General features: G+C 36.3%; 1 protein-coding gene across 5 annotated transcripts in view; it reads right to left on the bottom strand.

Annotated features, from left to right (window-relative positions):
• MYO16 (myosin XVI) overlaps positions 1–16,759 on the bottom strand; it is a 387,593-nt gene that overhangs the window by 64,445 nt on the left and 306,389 nt on the right. For all 5 annotated transcript variants that reach the window (XM_040536892.1, XM_040536877.1, XM_040536885.1 and 2 more), the window contains one exon: positions 3,278–3,377. In XM_040536892.1, the coding sequence (XP_040392826.1) occupies positions 3,278–3,377 (100 nt within the window). The remainder of the gene's footprint in view (positions 1–3,277; positions 3,378–16,759) is intronic.

Raw genomic sequence — 16,759 nt, 5'->3', positions numbered from 1 at the left:
GATTCTGGTATTAGGTCTTCTTCATTTGCCCTCGATTTTTAAACAGGCTGCAATGTTTACAAGAGGAGGAAGAACACGTTTTGTGAGTAGGCTTTGAGTTTTGTTGTTTTGTTGGTTGATAAAACACTCTCCAAACACAAGTTATGTGAGGAAAGAAAGATATATTGTCAAGTAGAAAAGAAATACGAAGAAACCACTTTCTTCACCCATTTTTGGGAACTCATTTCAGAACACTGATTTGCTTTCCCCTCCGATCAGTTTAAGATCACCTTTCACAAAATGAGATAGTCAAGTATGTTATCCCAAGGAGGTTAAATAGCGTATCATCTAAATTCACCCAGCTGCTACAGAGTTCAGATTTTTCCTTCCTCCCCCCACCCCTCACCTCCCTTCTGTGGAGTTCATTGCCAACCTTGTCCTCTGATGACATGTAAGCAGGAGGTTGATTTCAGATGTGTGTTGCTTTTTCCTAAACTTCACCATCCTTGATGTGGATACTTTAGCTGTCTATTTTTTGGCCAATTTATCCATCCAAATCTGCAACAGTTCTTCAGGGAAGTGCAGGTAACAGAATTGGGGAAGACATTCTTTGACTTATTCATGAACCCCTGCACCAAACAGATTTTCAGTTCCAGCAGTGACTCATTTGAAGTAGTTACTGCTGGCAACAATGGCTGAATAAACTGGTTATATGTGTAACCCCCTAACTCTTGGATGATTTTTGGTGATGCACTATAAGATGACTCCTTTTCTCTGACTTGGGTAGCTGACATCATCCTGGGTTCCTAATTTTTGTTTGCCGTCCCTTTCTTTCCCCTCTTTCTCCTTTTCTCATTTTTTTCTTTTTTTTTTTCAATTTTCTTACTTTTTTTTTTTTTGGAGTCCTCTGCTGTGAAAGCATAGAGGAGGTCACCCATGACAACTACAGATTGCATAAGCTTCCACATTTAAATTGTTATTTAAAGTTCAACTTTCATGATTAGTCAAATAAATCAAAAAAGATAATTGAGAGAGAGAGATTAGGTGACACAGACATTAGTCACTACTGGTATACAGTTTTGTATCAGCAATACAAAATGTGGTGGTGTCAAATTGGTGTTCACTGGGCATTGCTGTAAGAAGTTCTCTGGACTTAGAATTAATTTTCTCCTAGATTTTTCTTCCAGGATAACTATATTTCCATCTGTTTGTCATAACTCTTTGTGGCTTGAAGTGGTAAGGAGCAGGTCACTCACTCTTTCAGACAGACCTTGTTCCTTTCAACTTAGTCTGTTGCCAGTGTGCTTCTTAGTCACCCACTGAGAATGGTACAACTCTCACCTACAACCCCCCCCCCCATTCCATTTAACTTACCAACATCGCCTAAGATTACCAACATCGCCTAAACTTACCGACGTCCTTTCTGGTTTGAAGGAAAATGCATCATGTGCAGCTGTAGTTTTGCACACCTGACTTCTCATGATGTTAATGATATTCTGGAGTCAGAATCTCTAAAACCTGTTTGAGATCACAAGCTTCATTCCCTGCACAATGGAAGGATCATGTTTCGCAATTTCCTTCTTACATTTTTGTCTTTCAAGGTTTCAGGCTTGTTTTCAAACACCAGTCACTACACAATCACTAGTCTTGAGCTACAGAATTGCACTGATGGCCAATTGCTTTTTGAGGGGCTGTAATGCTGTTACTGGCTCCTGGGGAAATAAACTTGACAGGCATCCTGCTCTGTGTTTTGTGACTGGAGCACAATATGTAATTACTGTTACATAGCTTTTGTCCAATATCAAACTTGTAGCCTCAAACAAGTTCTGAAGGTTAGTGGTACTCTCAGCTCCAGGTACTCGTAAGGTAAAATACATCTTCTAGATATTAATGGCGTGTTTTTTTTACAGGGAACCTTGTGGCAAGCATGCAGAATATACTCCAGAACTGACCTAAGAAAACTGGCCTAGGGAAAGCAAGTCTATTTTATGATTTTTATCTTCTTCAGGGCCTTTCTTTTTGCTCTTTACTATCGAGGGAATTTGGGTTACACAATGATACGTGTCCATTACTTACTTAAGTGACTAAAAGGGAACTTAAACAGCATTTTGACCAAAGAAAAACCTTCTTATGTGTCCAAGTACAGGTAATCATGCATATATGGGTAGGTACAATTTTTTTCCTGTTATAAGTAAAGAATCTAGGACACTGAGAAAAATTCACAGCACTAAGTCTAACACAGTCCTTGTCCTTCATCAACCTTTTCTTTTTCTTTTTTTTGCAGAAACCTTTTCCGGTCATCTTAATGCTTGGACATTGTTACATGAATTGGAAGAAATGTTAACCCCTTCCTTTAAACTAATATTCCAAAAGCCTATATGAGCGTTCTAACCACTCGTCTGTCCCTAAACTTCAGACCTGCCTCTGAAAATGGTCCAGATGCTGTCTTGTGGTATAAATTTCAGTCCTCCTAGTCTCGGAAAAGACTTGAGTGTGAAGCTCACACTGTCCAGACGAATACTCCATACATTAAGTCACAGAATGCTTCCTTTCCATACATTAGCTTACATAATGTGAAAGGGAACAAAGTTTTCTTTAGAAATTGCATATGGCGAGGAAATCAGTGCTGCTAAATTACAAAGTTACACTAAGAGTACTTTCGACAAATGGAGACGTATGCATTGCAATCCTTATTCTGGTGAGGATTAACTATGGTATAAACAGGATAAGGAGAAGGGATGGGAAGCTGAGACCTTCCTGTTCATTGGCATTTTCTGGTGGTGGTGGTGTTTGTACTTGATGTACAGTGATCCTAGTTACCTAGCTCTATCTCTGAGTCAGCATACTGCTACCTACACAGGCACTGACTAGATGGGAAGTCCTAAGCAAAAGTTTTGAGTCTGTCCTATTATGACAGTAAAGCATTTAGCATAGACTTTTACATGAAGAAAATATGCATTTTTTTGTTGTTGTTTTGTTTTCTTTCCTAATTCAGAAACAATTCAACCACTAAAATGCATACACCAGATACCTTTAAAAACCTAGATACAAATTTATAAAGTGTACACGCTTAATTGAATTCCTTTTCTTCCCACAAGAAGACACTGATTTTTGACACAATGATCACAGCTACTCATATGGTAGAAAACTCAGAAAATCAGCTTGATTCTACTCCAAAGCATATATTAAATGTCAAAAGAATATACTGCTGCAAAGGATCTGGTGGCTTGCCACAATGGAAGTGACTCAGCTAGCTTGTTTAAAGAATGATATTTTAATTGCTTTGTAGATCACAAACCTGCCAGCCTTGTAATTTACACTGCTGAAGAACAAGACGACATCTCTCCTTGGCAGACAACTTCTTCTCTCCTGCTGCTGTATCAGCCAAATCTTTATACCTAGAAAAATTAGCAGAAGTAGAGTTACTCTAATGTGGGACTGGTTGACATTTTTTGCAAATACTGTGAGTTTTCCTTTGACTTTCAAATCTCTGATATACAAACTGGAAGCTTAGGATTCTGCTGCAGGTGAAGAAAGCAAGGAAACCAACTGCTTTAAATCTTTCATGTTATTAGACATGACCTTGGTTAATAACAGTGTGGGATAAGTGAGGCCTAAACTCAGATTTGCTTCTTGTCAGTTCTTCTGATACCTCACTCAAAATCAATGCAGAAAGAATGCAAAGCCTCATCAACTGATTGAACTGGTACTGAATCAGGTCACTGAAAGGAGGAAAATATTTTTTCAGTATGTGTTATATAACATATGGCTACTACGAAGTAATTCATAAGAAAGTGGCATTGCTTAAAATGTTTTCCATCAACCTGAAAATATTTTTCTTCATTTTGAAGCATTTGAATGAAATGTCTTGTAGTGAAAAAGACTTTAAGGAACTTGATCAGTTTACACTATTGGGAAGAAGATCAAGAGGAGAGTTCATTACAGCATTGGAGTACTTTCAAAGATAAAAAATGCTAGATATTAAAATGCTCTTTGATGTACAGAAGAAAAGAATCAATGTAGGAAACAAGTTATACAAAGTCAAATAACAGAAAATTTCAATTTTAACTGAGAACTTATTACAACATACTACTACCAAAGAAACTCATGAATTTATCACATCTTGATGCCACATATTATTACTATAATTTCTTGAAGGCATTTCTCAGTCTAGATATGACAAGATGTAACGAGCTAGAATGCTTTTTCATTATAAGAAGCCAGTTTTTGAAAGGGGAAGATTTCACAAATGTGCCACTTTTGAGTAATCTTCCAATGAAACAGAGGTAAGTTTTGAAGTTTGTGTGCCAACTACATTTCCTGAGGTTTTATTTGTTTGGTTCTCTGGCGCAACACAGAAGTGCTGTCCCAGGCCCACTCACACAGACCATGGCAGGCAGAGCTGCCAGGCTCCGGGGATATCAATGGTCTCAGAAGCCATAGCAACTCTGGAGCAATTTCCTCAGGCAAACCACTCTAAGGCCAAATTGAACCTATACTTCTAGTGTCCTGGAGCTACGCTGAGCTTCTGCAGTCTGGGAATGTCAATTGGTCTGGTAGCAGTCCTGCTGAAGACTCTACAGCTAAGGTTCTATGGCTAGTAAGTGAAATTTGAGAGGAATTATTTCTGCCATAGAAAATATATCTGGAAAAACAAACAAACAAACAAAACACAACCCAACAAAAATCACCATCAGCACCGACAAAGCAAACAACAACAAACAGCCTGTGCCCATTTATTAAGTATTCTACTATGTTCTGTTAAAATACTGTCACCTTCCAATGGAGTGTAGCCATATTTGAACATCCTTCTGGGATTACTGGTCATTAGTCTGTCTCAATTCCCAAATTATGCCCAAGAATGGTTTGGAGGAATTCTGGTTGGAAGGGGCCAAAACTTCACCGGAAACCCTTCTGATTAGGCTAACACCCTAGACTATCAGTAGGAAACTGGGGACCCTATTTTCTTAATAGCTCAACTATGGTCACAAAGACATTTGCTTTGTGGATCGCCATTAAGGCTGGGGCCACCTTGTTTCCATACTTGTATCAACCAGCTTTTCTTAGAAATCATGGAGAATCAGAGGTATTAGAGAGAAAACAGCTGGAAAGCTTAGCAACTGCTGACTAAAATGAAGATGATTCAGCATTGACTCACAATGCATGAAGATGCAACTGTGAAAGTGGCCAGCCTGAAACTCACTCACAGTAGAAACCCAGAGAAACATATTTCATTCCTAAAGCAGTGCCAAAGCAAAGTTTAAAAGGCTGAAATTCTAACTTTGGTTCAGATTTACTTTAGAACTATTCAAATCACAGGACTCAAAACAAGGATAAACAAATGTTCTTTACAATCTATATTATACAAGAAGCCAGACAAAAATGATCCTTTGATTTCCCCCAATCTTAAAAATCTTTCAAATTTCATCACATCATCCTGGAAGTCTAATCAGAGTTCCAAATTCACGTCCACCCCTTAAAACAAGCCCTATCTTAGAGAAAGAGGACAGGTTAGTGGTTGTGGTAGCAGAGAAAGAACTAACTATGGAAATTTAAATTAATTTCCCAATTCTGCCACAAACTTCCATTTTGAATATAGAAAGTTATTTTGAAAATAACCTACTTCTCCCTAAGTTAGCTACTGAAAAGCTATGTTCCTAGTCTGAGTTAGCCACCTAATTCTCACAACAGACTGTGAAGACAGCTTTTTCCATCAGGTGATTTGTTCTATGCATCCTAGACATTTTTCTTAAAATGAGAAGAGATTGCCCTCTGGAGGTGCTCTTCTCTACTGACCACAGAGGGACTCAGTAGTCCAGACTGGAGGCCTGCATTTTGGGTGGCTGAGAGGGCTCTCACTCTATAACTGCTTGTCTGACTGACTGACTGACTTATCTGCTGAGTGGGCCTAAGAGAACTTCCTTATTTCTCCTCTCTGTCTTTTTCAAATTTGTTGGCTACCTAAGCACCTAGAATGAAAAGCAAACAAACAAACAAAAAAATACTTTTAGACTTGGTATCATCATCTGCCACCTCAGATCAATCACTTTAATCTTGTATATGACTGTTTAAACAAAAACAACACAAAATTTGTAGCTATTTTTTTCCGCCAGAATGTTTCCCTGGTTGGTTTGATTTTCAGCACAGTTCTTCAAATATCAGTATTGACACCAGGGTAGTAATGGGAATGGAGAAGCAGGGATGAGCAGACTACACCTGTTGGTGGCAGCCCAAATTTGTCCTGGACAAAAGTGGCGTTGTAATCATAAGATTATTTGACTTTTTTCATAGCTGATTTTAAATGTGTTAAAGCATTTAAACTTTCTTCATTTTGTTTTTCCTTTTGGAGGTATAACCAAACATGTAATCTATGGCTTTGTGATTTTTTGTATTTTAAGCTTGCTATTACCTTCAGGAAGCATTTTGTTAAAAAGAAAGCAAAATAAAATTGATAATAAACTGAGATATAAAACAAAACATATAAAAACTTGTAATAAACAATACTATTATCAAAACACAAAATTATTCATATTTAGTATATCGGATACTTTCTACTGTGAATGGACGCTTGTGTTGCCATATAGACACAATAATTTAATGTCCTGTTTAACTTAACACTTTCATGGTCTCAAGAATAACAAAATAACTTACTATTCATCATATTTACTGTATCATAGAAAATCATAATAAAAATACTGAATTTATGGTGCAGGCTTGTACAGATAAACTTGAGTTATGTGCAAACACTGGGGTTTGCTTCTGGGGAAATGTAATCTGTAGAGTCTTTGAAGCCTTCCCTTACCAGAGAATTCTGCTAGCAATGTAACCTTAGTTCACTCTTAGGTAAACGAACAACCCAATTAAATACCAGGCTTCTTCTCACTGACAGGTCATATATTTTCCCCACATAAATAACACAGAATATATTTGTAAAGCTTTAGAGGCGATCCCGAGGAACCTAGCGAGCTACCTTGCTAAAGAAGACTTCAGTGAGGTGAAATACATTTCAGCTAAACTTCCATTGACGAATTAGTTGTGTAGACTTTCTTTAGAGTCAATAGAAGATGCTATTTGGGTGTCATATACTCTGTTGTAACACTGATCCTTAAAATAGTTCAGATGAGTTTTGCACTGTATGACCCCATTTCTTTCCACTGAGTATAAAAATAAAGTATGTATGCTCCCGATTCCAGCATAGACATGTACCGTTAGACAAAGTGAGTCCCTTTCCTAGGGAAGTAGAGAGGCTGATAAAAAGCAAGATCTCATGGCCTAGCCAGAGCAATTTATTCACTAATGGATCCAAAACAAAATAAAAACCAGGCAGATTTAAAGGATTAAATTGACTCTATACTCCTCCGCTGCCATGTAAACACTAATGTAGTGTACATTAGGAAATGCAAGACCTCTTCACTTGCACCGTCCTTACAGTCACAAGTTATCATCAGGGAGCTCTCCCAGTCTTCATTCTCTCTACAGGAAATCAGTGTGTGTTTACCTCACCTTCATCCTTAGCACTGTCCTCTTCCCAACCTGTTTAACACAACAGAAGAAAGCTTTTGGCTAGACAGGTTGGCACTGTGAGCATGGTCTGGCTGGAACCCTCTGGTGTCGTAGAACTTGTGCTCTGACCTCTTCTCTTTCACTTCTCGATGCTCTTGATCATGAAGACTTTTTGATTGTTTGGACTAGACACTACTGCCAATAGCTTCAGGTAGGTTGTGAATACCGAAAACTCAGTTCTCTTGGGTCTTCAAAGATAAGAGTGTTATCTGATCCTTTTCTCCCTCACTTCCCTAAGTACACAGTTGACGAGATCCAGCAGGCTGCTTTTTTTTTTTCTTTGTTAGAATATTCCTGAGTTCAGGTTATGGCACAGTAACCCACAGTAATACTCTTGGGCTCAGCACACCATTTGATTTACATGGAGTGTGCACAAATAGGCTGTAGGGCTGTACTCCCAGTTCTGTATACACAGCAAATCTTTAAGCATCGGAATAAACACCACACACTCAATTTCAATAGCACATCAACATGATAGAAGACACTAATGGAAAGAACATTGAAAGTACAAAGGGCAGAAAAACAAGCAGCTCCAAATCAACAGCTTACCAGCTTACACAAACCACATCGATGTCCTTGAACTGATGCCTCAAAAATACCTTTTTTTTTTTTTTTTTTTCTTTTCTCCTGTTTGTTTGATTTTTGCTATTCTATTTCTCAGGTCTTTCTCCTGCCTAGCCGAGAAAGAACAAAGTTAGAGATATCTACTGACTGCAGTCCAATGTCCTCAGTAAGAGGATAGCTTTGAATACCATAACTCAAATCTTTCCTGAAAGCAACTCCTTCTCTCCATGTCTTTGTCTTGTTATTTCAGAAATTAAAATCACATATGGCTGGCATGCAGCTACCTTATAGCAGTGCTAAGTAATGTAGTTTTAAGTGGTAAATATCCAAACACAGCTTATGCAAAGAAAAATAGTAAGTCCTGCCAGTGTAATTCATTATGTTGCCATTTCGTTTTCTCTTTCTTTTGTTTACTACGCTTTATTCTGTTTGCCAAGTTAAAATGGCATGATTCAGTAAGATCTATTCAAAAGGTAGTGAATAAAAGAAAGCAATCCAAATTAACCTGTATAATGTATTTCTGCTAAAAGAAATGTAAAAATTGTCATCACAAAGGAGTAAAAACAGGTTGCGCTGTCTTACTAAATTCTCTTTTCTTCCTTTCTAAACTTCTTTTCTTCCTTTGACAACCAGTAACAGATTGATGTATTATTATGTCTGTGAAATATGTGAAAGAGATGGACTTTGTTTGCAAAACTTGTCACTATGTGCTCATAACTCAAGATCTTTAGTTTTGTTTGTTTGGATTTGGGGAGGATGGGGAGAGTGGGTTAGGCATGGCTTGTATTTGAAAAAGCTATCAAGTGAGAGCTGAAATATCTAGAGGATCTATCTACTGCAGAGAGAAACATATCCTTTTCAAGGGAAGATAAGATGTCTGGAAATGTTTCAAGTGATAGAAACCTTGTAAAAACAGTCACCAGAGAAGAATAGGATGGAATTTTGATTAATGTTATGTGTATATAAAGGATACATAGTCATTCCAGTTCCCTGTGTTACATATTTTTTTTTCTTTTTAATTAAAGGAATAACCTAATTATATTTGAAATATGAGGAACAAGGGAAATTCCAGATAATTAGAAAAGGTGAAATAGAGTATTATAGTTTCCAAGAAAAGAAAAGTGATTCTGCCAATCTCTGTGCAATATATAAAACATAAATATATTGTTACACAGCATGAATATTAACACCCAAATCAGGTATTCAAAATTTGGGATAGAATAAACCCTTGACAGGCATGAAGAAAAAGATGCCTTTATAAAAACAGATTATAGCAGACAAAAAAGATTGCATTTGGGGCTTATTTGATAGAAGTATGAAAATACAATATAAGAGGACTGTAAGTTTCACCTTTATGTAAAACAACAGTTTTGGAGTGAGTCTGCTTCATACAGACTTACAGAGATAATCCGTATAGGTGTGGACATGAACATACATGCATGAAGTGCAATTTGCCTAATAGGTTTGAAATGATGAATAAGTATATATGGCAATGAACCAAAACTTTACAGTACCTGCATACCATGGTATTAGGTTTTACAATATCTTAATTGATATCAAGCAATGCAGGATTAAATGGCTAGACCTACAGACCAATTAGAATTAAGAGAGAAAATAAAATTAAAGTCATTTTGGAAAAACCACAAGCAGTTTTGCTGGGTTAACCTGACAGATATTTGTTGAGAGAAAGAAACTTGAAAAGCAATCATGCTGAAAGCAATCTTACACCAAACCACCAGGTATGATAGCTTCATGACAGTGCTTTTATACATGCCACTAGAACCCAGAAACTTTTCAACTGATGAAATATTCTGATTTTTTTACTCCAACATTTTAAATTTAATTTCTTACATAAAGGCACAGGGGCATGAATAGCATGCTTTATCATGTCTATGGAAAAAAAAGGAAAATAGAGTGACATAAATGGTATGTAACTGAGATAAAACAGCAAAATTAAGGATCAAGAAACACAAGCAGAAAGACTCAGAAAATCCCCGGGGCATAATTTTACACTGACCTGCATCAGCCCTACATGGAGCTCAGTACAGACTTTTGAGGGAGGGTCTGGGCTATGAAATCCACTGAATCAGAATAAACTTGCACAGGAAGTGGTTATTTAGGATATTTTAATTTAGACTGAATAAAATATAAAATAAATCTCTCATATAAAGAAACCAGTTTGTGATGGGTGACAGACAAGTGACTTGCAAGGATTTTTTTCTTTCCTAAATTTTATGGGTTTTGCATTAGGTTTTGTCATCCTCAATCTTTTCTAGATGTGTGAACTGCAATTTCTGGAGAGAAGAAATAACGAAGACCCACGTATCTTAATCCTGGAATATTTATTCATATACTTCATGTAATTAAGCAGGGGCTTCCTCATCTCAGACAATGTGGCAGCAGAATAATAAATAGAATATAAATTATAGTTCCACTCTTGGGATTAGTGGATTCAGCTATGCAAATAAAAAAAAAAAGAATTCACAACATCTGCTAAAGATTTGCATTACAATACTTCTGCATTATCTTACTTAAAGCTGACACTCCCATTCCACCTACATAAAGCAATGTAAAAACGTATTTATTTAAGAAATTTGCAAAAATTAAATCAAAAATACACTTGCATCAAACAGATAATCATCTATATTACACAAACACATGCCTCTAACTCTGTAAATGTTTACATTTCCCTCTAGGCCTTCTCCATAGCTAATTTCCTCTTCATGTTTGGGCACTCCACAAGCACACAAACAGAGCAGTAAAATGCTTCCCTGTACATGAAATATAAGGACTGAAGAACAAATTCAACTTTATCAAACTGATAACTTGATTCTGTATTATACATAGTGGTTATAGGACTGCTGTGTAATGAAACTAGTTTACCTTCACAGACATAGCCATGTGAAAACAGGGCATCAAAAACAGATGTCCTGAAAAACTTAAAGGTACAAAATCACAGAATATCAAAAGGTACACTTTTTTTTTTTTTTTTTTTTTTTTTTTTTTAAACACAGACCAGAATATAGGAATGCTAGGAGTGGGAGTCTAAAGGTGACTGAACAGATGGGTAAATTTCTGTCCTTTCCTACCGCAGGGGAAAAATTTGTCCTGTGAATCTGAGTCACATCTCACTAGTCAGGATATAAACAATTAGAAGATGACTTAATGCATCCCTTTCTTTAAGATCACAACCCTATGAGACAAAGATTTTGGTGATATCATAATATTGTGCACCTGGTCTCCTGGAAATTTGCAGAACTGGGCATCACCAGCAGGCCAGCTTTGAGTAAGCCAAGATAGAAAGTCTCCTGTCTCAGGTTTTGGAAGCTTAGAAGCAGATGCCTGAAAAACTGCAAACAGGTTGTGTAAAGCAAAGTGAATTGTGGCATAGACTTTTTCTGAAAAATGCACAAGGCCTTTTCAGAAAGGCAATGTGATTCTGAGTTGAAACACTGCAGACAAAATGGGCTTAACCCTTTCCCACCTGGTCTCCTGTTACTAGAGGGGCTGCTACGACGGCTCTTTGACTGCCAGGAAAGCACTTCCCAGCTTATTGCAAAGTATATTGAGATAGAAGCAGAAAGCAAAGCCAGAGTGAAATGGAAAACCCTGATACTAAAGGGAAAGAGGATTTAAATTGACGTTCCATATAGATGATTCTTTATTTCTTCTTTGCTTTTCCTTTTTACTCTGCTGTTCAACAAAAGAACTCACCCAAGGAACGGAAACACACAGAATCCTTCCCAGATGTCTCTCTTACTGGTAACTCACAGAAGGTGCACTGGGATTATGAGGAAGGTTTTCAGGACCTTATTAAACCATACAAGCAAAATAGCTGCTCTGGAAGATCATCCCTACCTCTACTCTCTTCAGTGGGAGTTTCCATTGTACCCTCTGAACCCCACGAGTAGTATCACTCTGAGTAACAGTGATTCTTCAGTCTCTCAAGTGTGTAATTGTTAGACAAACTGTACTGTTGAAAAATCAACATTTTTTCAAGATATGCAAAGGCTGCCCCCTTGGGCTGCTGTATCAATACCGGAGCAGATTCTGATCTCATTTACTGTGGAGTACAGCAGGGCTAATTCTGCAATCAATGATATTAAATTAATGCAACACCAGTGTAAGAAAAGTGGAAAAAAAAAAGGCAAAAAAAAAAAAAAAGCACGAAGTAAGATCCAGTGATTAAGCCATGTAAAAGGTTTTTACATGCATGCTTGCATGGGATTTTGTGTTTGCTCTCAGATGTCTCCAGTATAAGCTGCCTACTATTATTCAGTCTGACTAGGAAATGTAGCTTCAGGACGTCTCATTACAGGTTCTTCTGCTGAAGATTAAATGGTTGTAAAGAATATCAGGATGCGGATAAGGACAAAAAGGGTGCCATGAATGTCTGAGTTGAGTGGAAAGAATTTAACAGCTGCAGAACCAAAGAAAGAAAAAACAGCAGGAGGGTCACAGTGGCTTTTGAGTGTGGGGAAGCTGGACTGCATTTATACAAGCCTTATGAGCAGACAAAGAAGCAGTCAAAAACAACTGATTATATTTTTCTAGGCACCGAAAGCACACAGTTATATTTAATTAATCAATGAATACACAGAAATTATTTTAAAGCTATAAAATTAATCTATCCATGTGACAATTTGCACTGTAATTAGATAACTCAAACTTCCTGCATAGTGGCATTAGCATAAACTAATGTGTTGCATACTTACTTGTTTAAAATGTTTATTTTAAAGATAGCCTGTTTGTATTAATTTAATAGATTTATTATTTTAATAGGCATTTCCTTAAAAGGGTTTCAATGTATAAGGATTAGTGAAGGGATTAGTGGTTGATAATATTTTCTTTTAACAGGTTTATTTCTATGGCAGGCATTTAACTGAAGTTCTTACTACCATATATAAATCTCTGTCCATTATCTTTGTCATTAGGTGCTGTCAGCAAATTGTGAAGTACTCAAGAGCTATTTTGGTTGAAACATCAAGGTTCTGAAATCAGTTAATGTTATTAGCTGTTTGTTATGGGCACGCAGACATCAAGCAGCCTGTTGGGGTATATATTAAGAACTTTCAATATTCATATTTATACACAACTATAATTTTACCTATTTTTATAATTCAGACTTTTAGATGGAACCAGTACTGTGGTATTTTAGTATTCTGTGGGAACATTTTCCCATGCTTAGAAACAGCATGAGCCTTTAAATTCACAGATGTAAATATAATACGGATATCATAGAGTAACAGGGCTATTTGGTGATTTAATAAATGTTTAGTTAACCCTGAGGGAAGAGAAATGTCAAATTCAGATAGTGGAAGCTGAGCGTCAGTCCAGAGGTACCAAGGGTGGCATGTAATTCTGGAAATGAAGTAAACATTTTAAAGTTTCACAGATATTTCCTTATGTCAAAATAAAGAAAATGACTGAAGCTGCTGAAAAAGTTCAATCAGAAATACATTTGTGGGTGTCCCATATATTAATTGCTGCATAAGAAAATTAACCTAACTAGGAAAAAAAAAAAAAAGATGGAAAAGAGAAAGGTGGAAAAACCCTTCACATAGTCATTGTAGTGGAGGAAGAACACCTTGAGGTTCTCTTTGAAACAACCTGAAAACCAGGACATGCTCTATTGCACAAAACAATAAACTCCATGTAGGAAGTTCCACTAAGATTTATACATTCAATACTAAATTTAATACAAACAAGAGTGGAAGCTCATTCAGATTGGACACTTTCAGAAGCTAGGAACTGCCAACCATAAAACTGACCATGCCACCTTTATTTCCTCATATCTGTGTGTTTTATTACTGAGTTACATCCCACTACTCAAGGGACCCCTTTTCATGATGATCCTACAGAACTCTAAGTACATGACAAACATGAATAATTCAACTGACTTCAGTGGAATGACACAACTGTTTACATCCACTTATGATTGCTTTAGAAAAATGAGGGCTGCATTATAAAGCTTAGAAGATACCCAGCAAACAATGCTGATATTTATTTTTACCTTCTAAATACAGGAGAAAGCTAGATGTCCAATTTACCACTGAAAATTCCAGTCAACGTTTTCTCTTATACTCATTTGTACACTGTTAATGAGCCCCCAAAACACTAGCAGCTTTATCATTCTCACAGTCCAACTCTGTGACATGCAGCATAAGCACTGATTCTTGGCATGTACAATACTGCTTATTCTGTGGCCTGGAGAACTGATGGTACTATGGTGTAACTTCAAAAGCTACTTCTACTTCAAATCCACAATGTTCTCAGTTTTTTGTTGGAGCCTGTTAAAATTTGAAACCTGTAAAATTTTTTGTTGGAGCCATAGACAAGACCACAACTGACCATATGAAATACCTGAAAAAAATGGATAAATCTAAAATAAGTCAGTTGAATCATATCCTCGAAGTGTACATTTTTCTCTATACACTATAAATTAAGTACAGGCTAACTGGTTGTGTGCCTATAGGCATCTGAAGATATCTGATGTTATATAATTTATTTCTTGTCTTCTGAGTATTACAAGGGAACAACAGAGAAAACAACGCTAAACAGCTGCAAAGAAACACCCCTAAATGAGGTAAACCAGAATATTCTATTAACCATTAGTATATTTTTAACATATGGAGATTTTTAGTTTATTCATAATGTGATAGATACTATCCATGCACTACCACATTGTATTAGTAAAATTCAAACGGTCTATAGCGTTTAAGACTATATATAGTCCTAGATAGACAGTCTTGTAGATAAACTATAGAAACACCTACTTACATCTATCTAGGCAACTCCCTAGGTGATATACACCAATTCTAATATATGTGGATTGCCAGGGAGATCATCAGTGAACTCTGGGTTCTGGTCAAAGTTTACAGCATAATCAATCCCCTATATTAGCAGGCTTTAACATGGGATTAGTAATTTAAAGTAATTCTGAGACTGCCATAAATTATTCCAAACTGGACCCCATTATCAGAAAGGTGGGCAAAAAACACAAAGATTATACACTCCATTGCCCCCAGTCAAGTGCAGTTAGAAGCACAGTTCATCTGAAGTTAGGTTTGAGGACAAGGAGTGCTAATACTGTGAGCAAAATAAAAATAATTAACAAATAAATAAATAAATAAATAAATACCCTTACTTTGGAATGCCATTGGTGTTAAGGTTCCAATGTTATCCATTTCTTTGTGGATATATGCTTTTGAAAGCCCAAGGCCAAAGTTTGTTTCTGACATTTAGGAAACCAAACTTTTTTTTTTTTTAAAAAAAAAAAACAACCCTAAGCATTAATAAAATGAGTCTCCTTCAAAAGACCTCCATATTTTTTAACACTTTTGCACAATTATTAAGGCAACTTCCTTATAGAATTTCATGATTACTGACACTGCTAACAAGATAGTATTTTTAAAAATCATAGTTTTAAACTTTGTTTATGAATTTGCATTAAAAGTGTTCTCAAAATGATGACTTCAAAATACTTCATTTACTCACCTTTTGTTGCATTTTAGAAGAAAGATAAACAAAAATGATTGTCCTATTTATTATACTGGTCAAAAATATCACTTCCAGCTTTACGTCTGAAGCAACAAACAATGCAATGGTGAGATTGCCATTTGGAATAAATTGGTAGCATTGCATCTACTTTAATTCATTATTGCTTTTTAACAGCAATAAGACTATATCTTGTACTCATTGCAAGAATTTAAGGTCTTATAGTGCATATCAATGCACTACTCTATGAGAAAACTGATGATATTATTGTATAGCAGACAATAAAGCTAAAAGGGCCAGTCAGTGTGATGACCTACCACTTTGCAATCTACTCAGTACATCATTCACGCTAAAGCTCTGCCTAACTTGCTCATGAGACTCTGAAATGCTTTGATGCAGTTTTGTAATTCACTACTGATATATCATAAAATATTATAACTTCCCTGCTCTCAAGGGGACAAAAAGAAAGAGAGGAAATACAGAGAAAGAACTGAACACCAAAAAGCTTCTGAACAAAGGGAGTTCAGATATGCAATGATGAGTCCTACAATAAATACACAGTCACAAACAACAAATCTGTGCAATACAGCATCAGCTAATAGTACAAATTTGATTAAAAACTTAAAATAGCGTAATGGCTTTGTGCCAGCTTCAGAAGGACAGACTTTACTAGATAAAGCAATGATATTACTATGAACATAAACTTTCCAAGGAAAAATGTACTTCTTCAGAATGATCTCCCAGCAAAGCCAACTGTCTGGATGACTTAGTAACCCTTAAGTGCTCTGCAGCCATTTTTGATCTTCTACTGAAGTCCACTATTAGAGCATTTTGGTATCAATGAATGCCGCCCTGAGTAGAACTGCAGATTTCATGATCTGCAGTTAAGTGTAACTTCTAAGAACTTCATACTAAAATCAGAGGAAAACCCGTAAATAGAACAGGCTTCAAAAATACTATTTTTTTTACCCTCACTGCTATTATTACCGTAAGAATCTATTATCATTGTGTTCTGTATGTTCATTCCTAATATTTCCTACTGAGAAAATAGGAAATCTTTAAAAAGGTGGTCCTTTTTAAAAGTTACTTTAAAACAAAACAAAACAAAAATTAGAATGCTAACTCTTTTTAATGTTCTATTTTCAAGACATTAAAA

Source organism: Cygnus olor, chromosome 1 (assembly GCF_009769625.2).
Source record: "Cygnus olor isolate bCygOlo1 chromosome 1, bCygOlo1.pri.v2, whole genome shotgun sequence".
Taxonomy (NCBI): Eukaryota; Metazoa; Chordata; class Aves; order Anseriformes; family Anatidae; genus Cygnus; species Cygnus olor.
The sequence above is the reverse complement of the archived record's forward strand: the minus strand, read 5'-3'. Positions and strand labels throughout refer to the sequence as shown.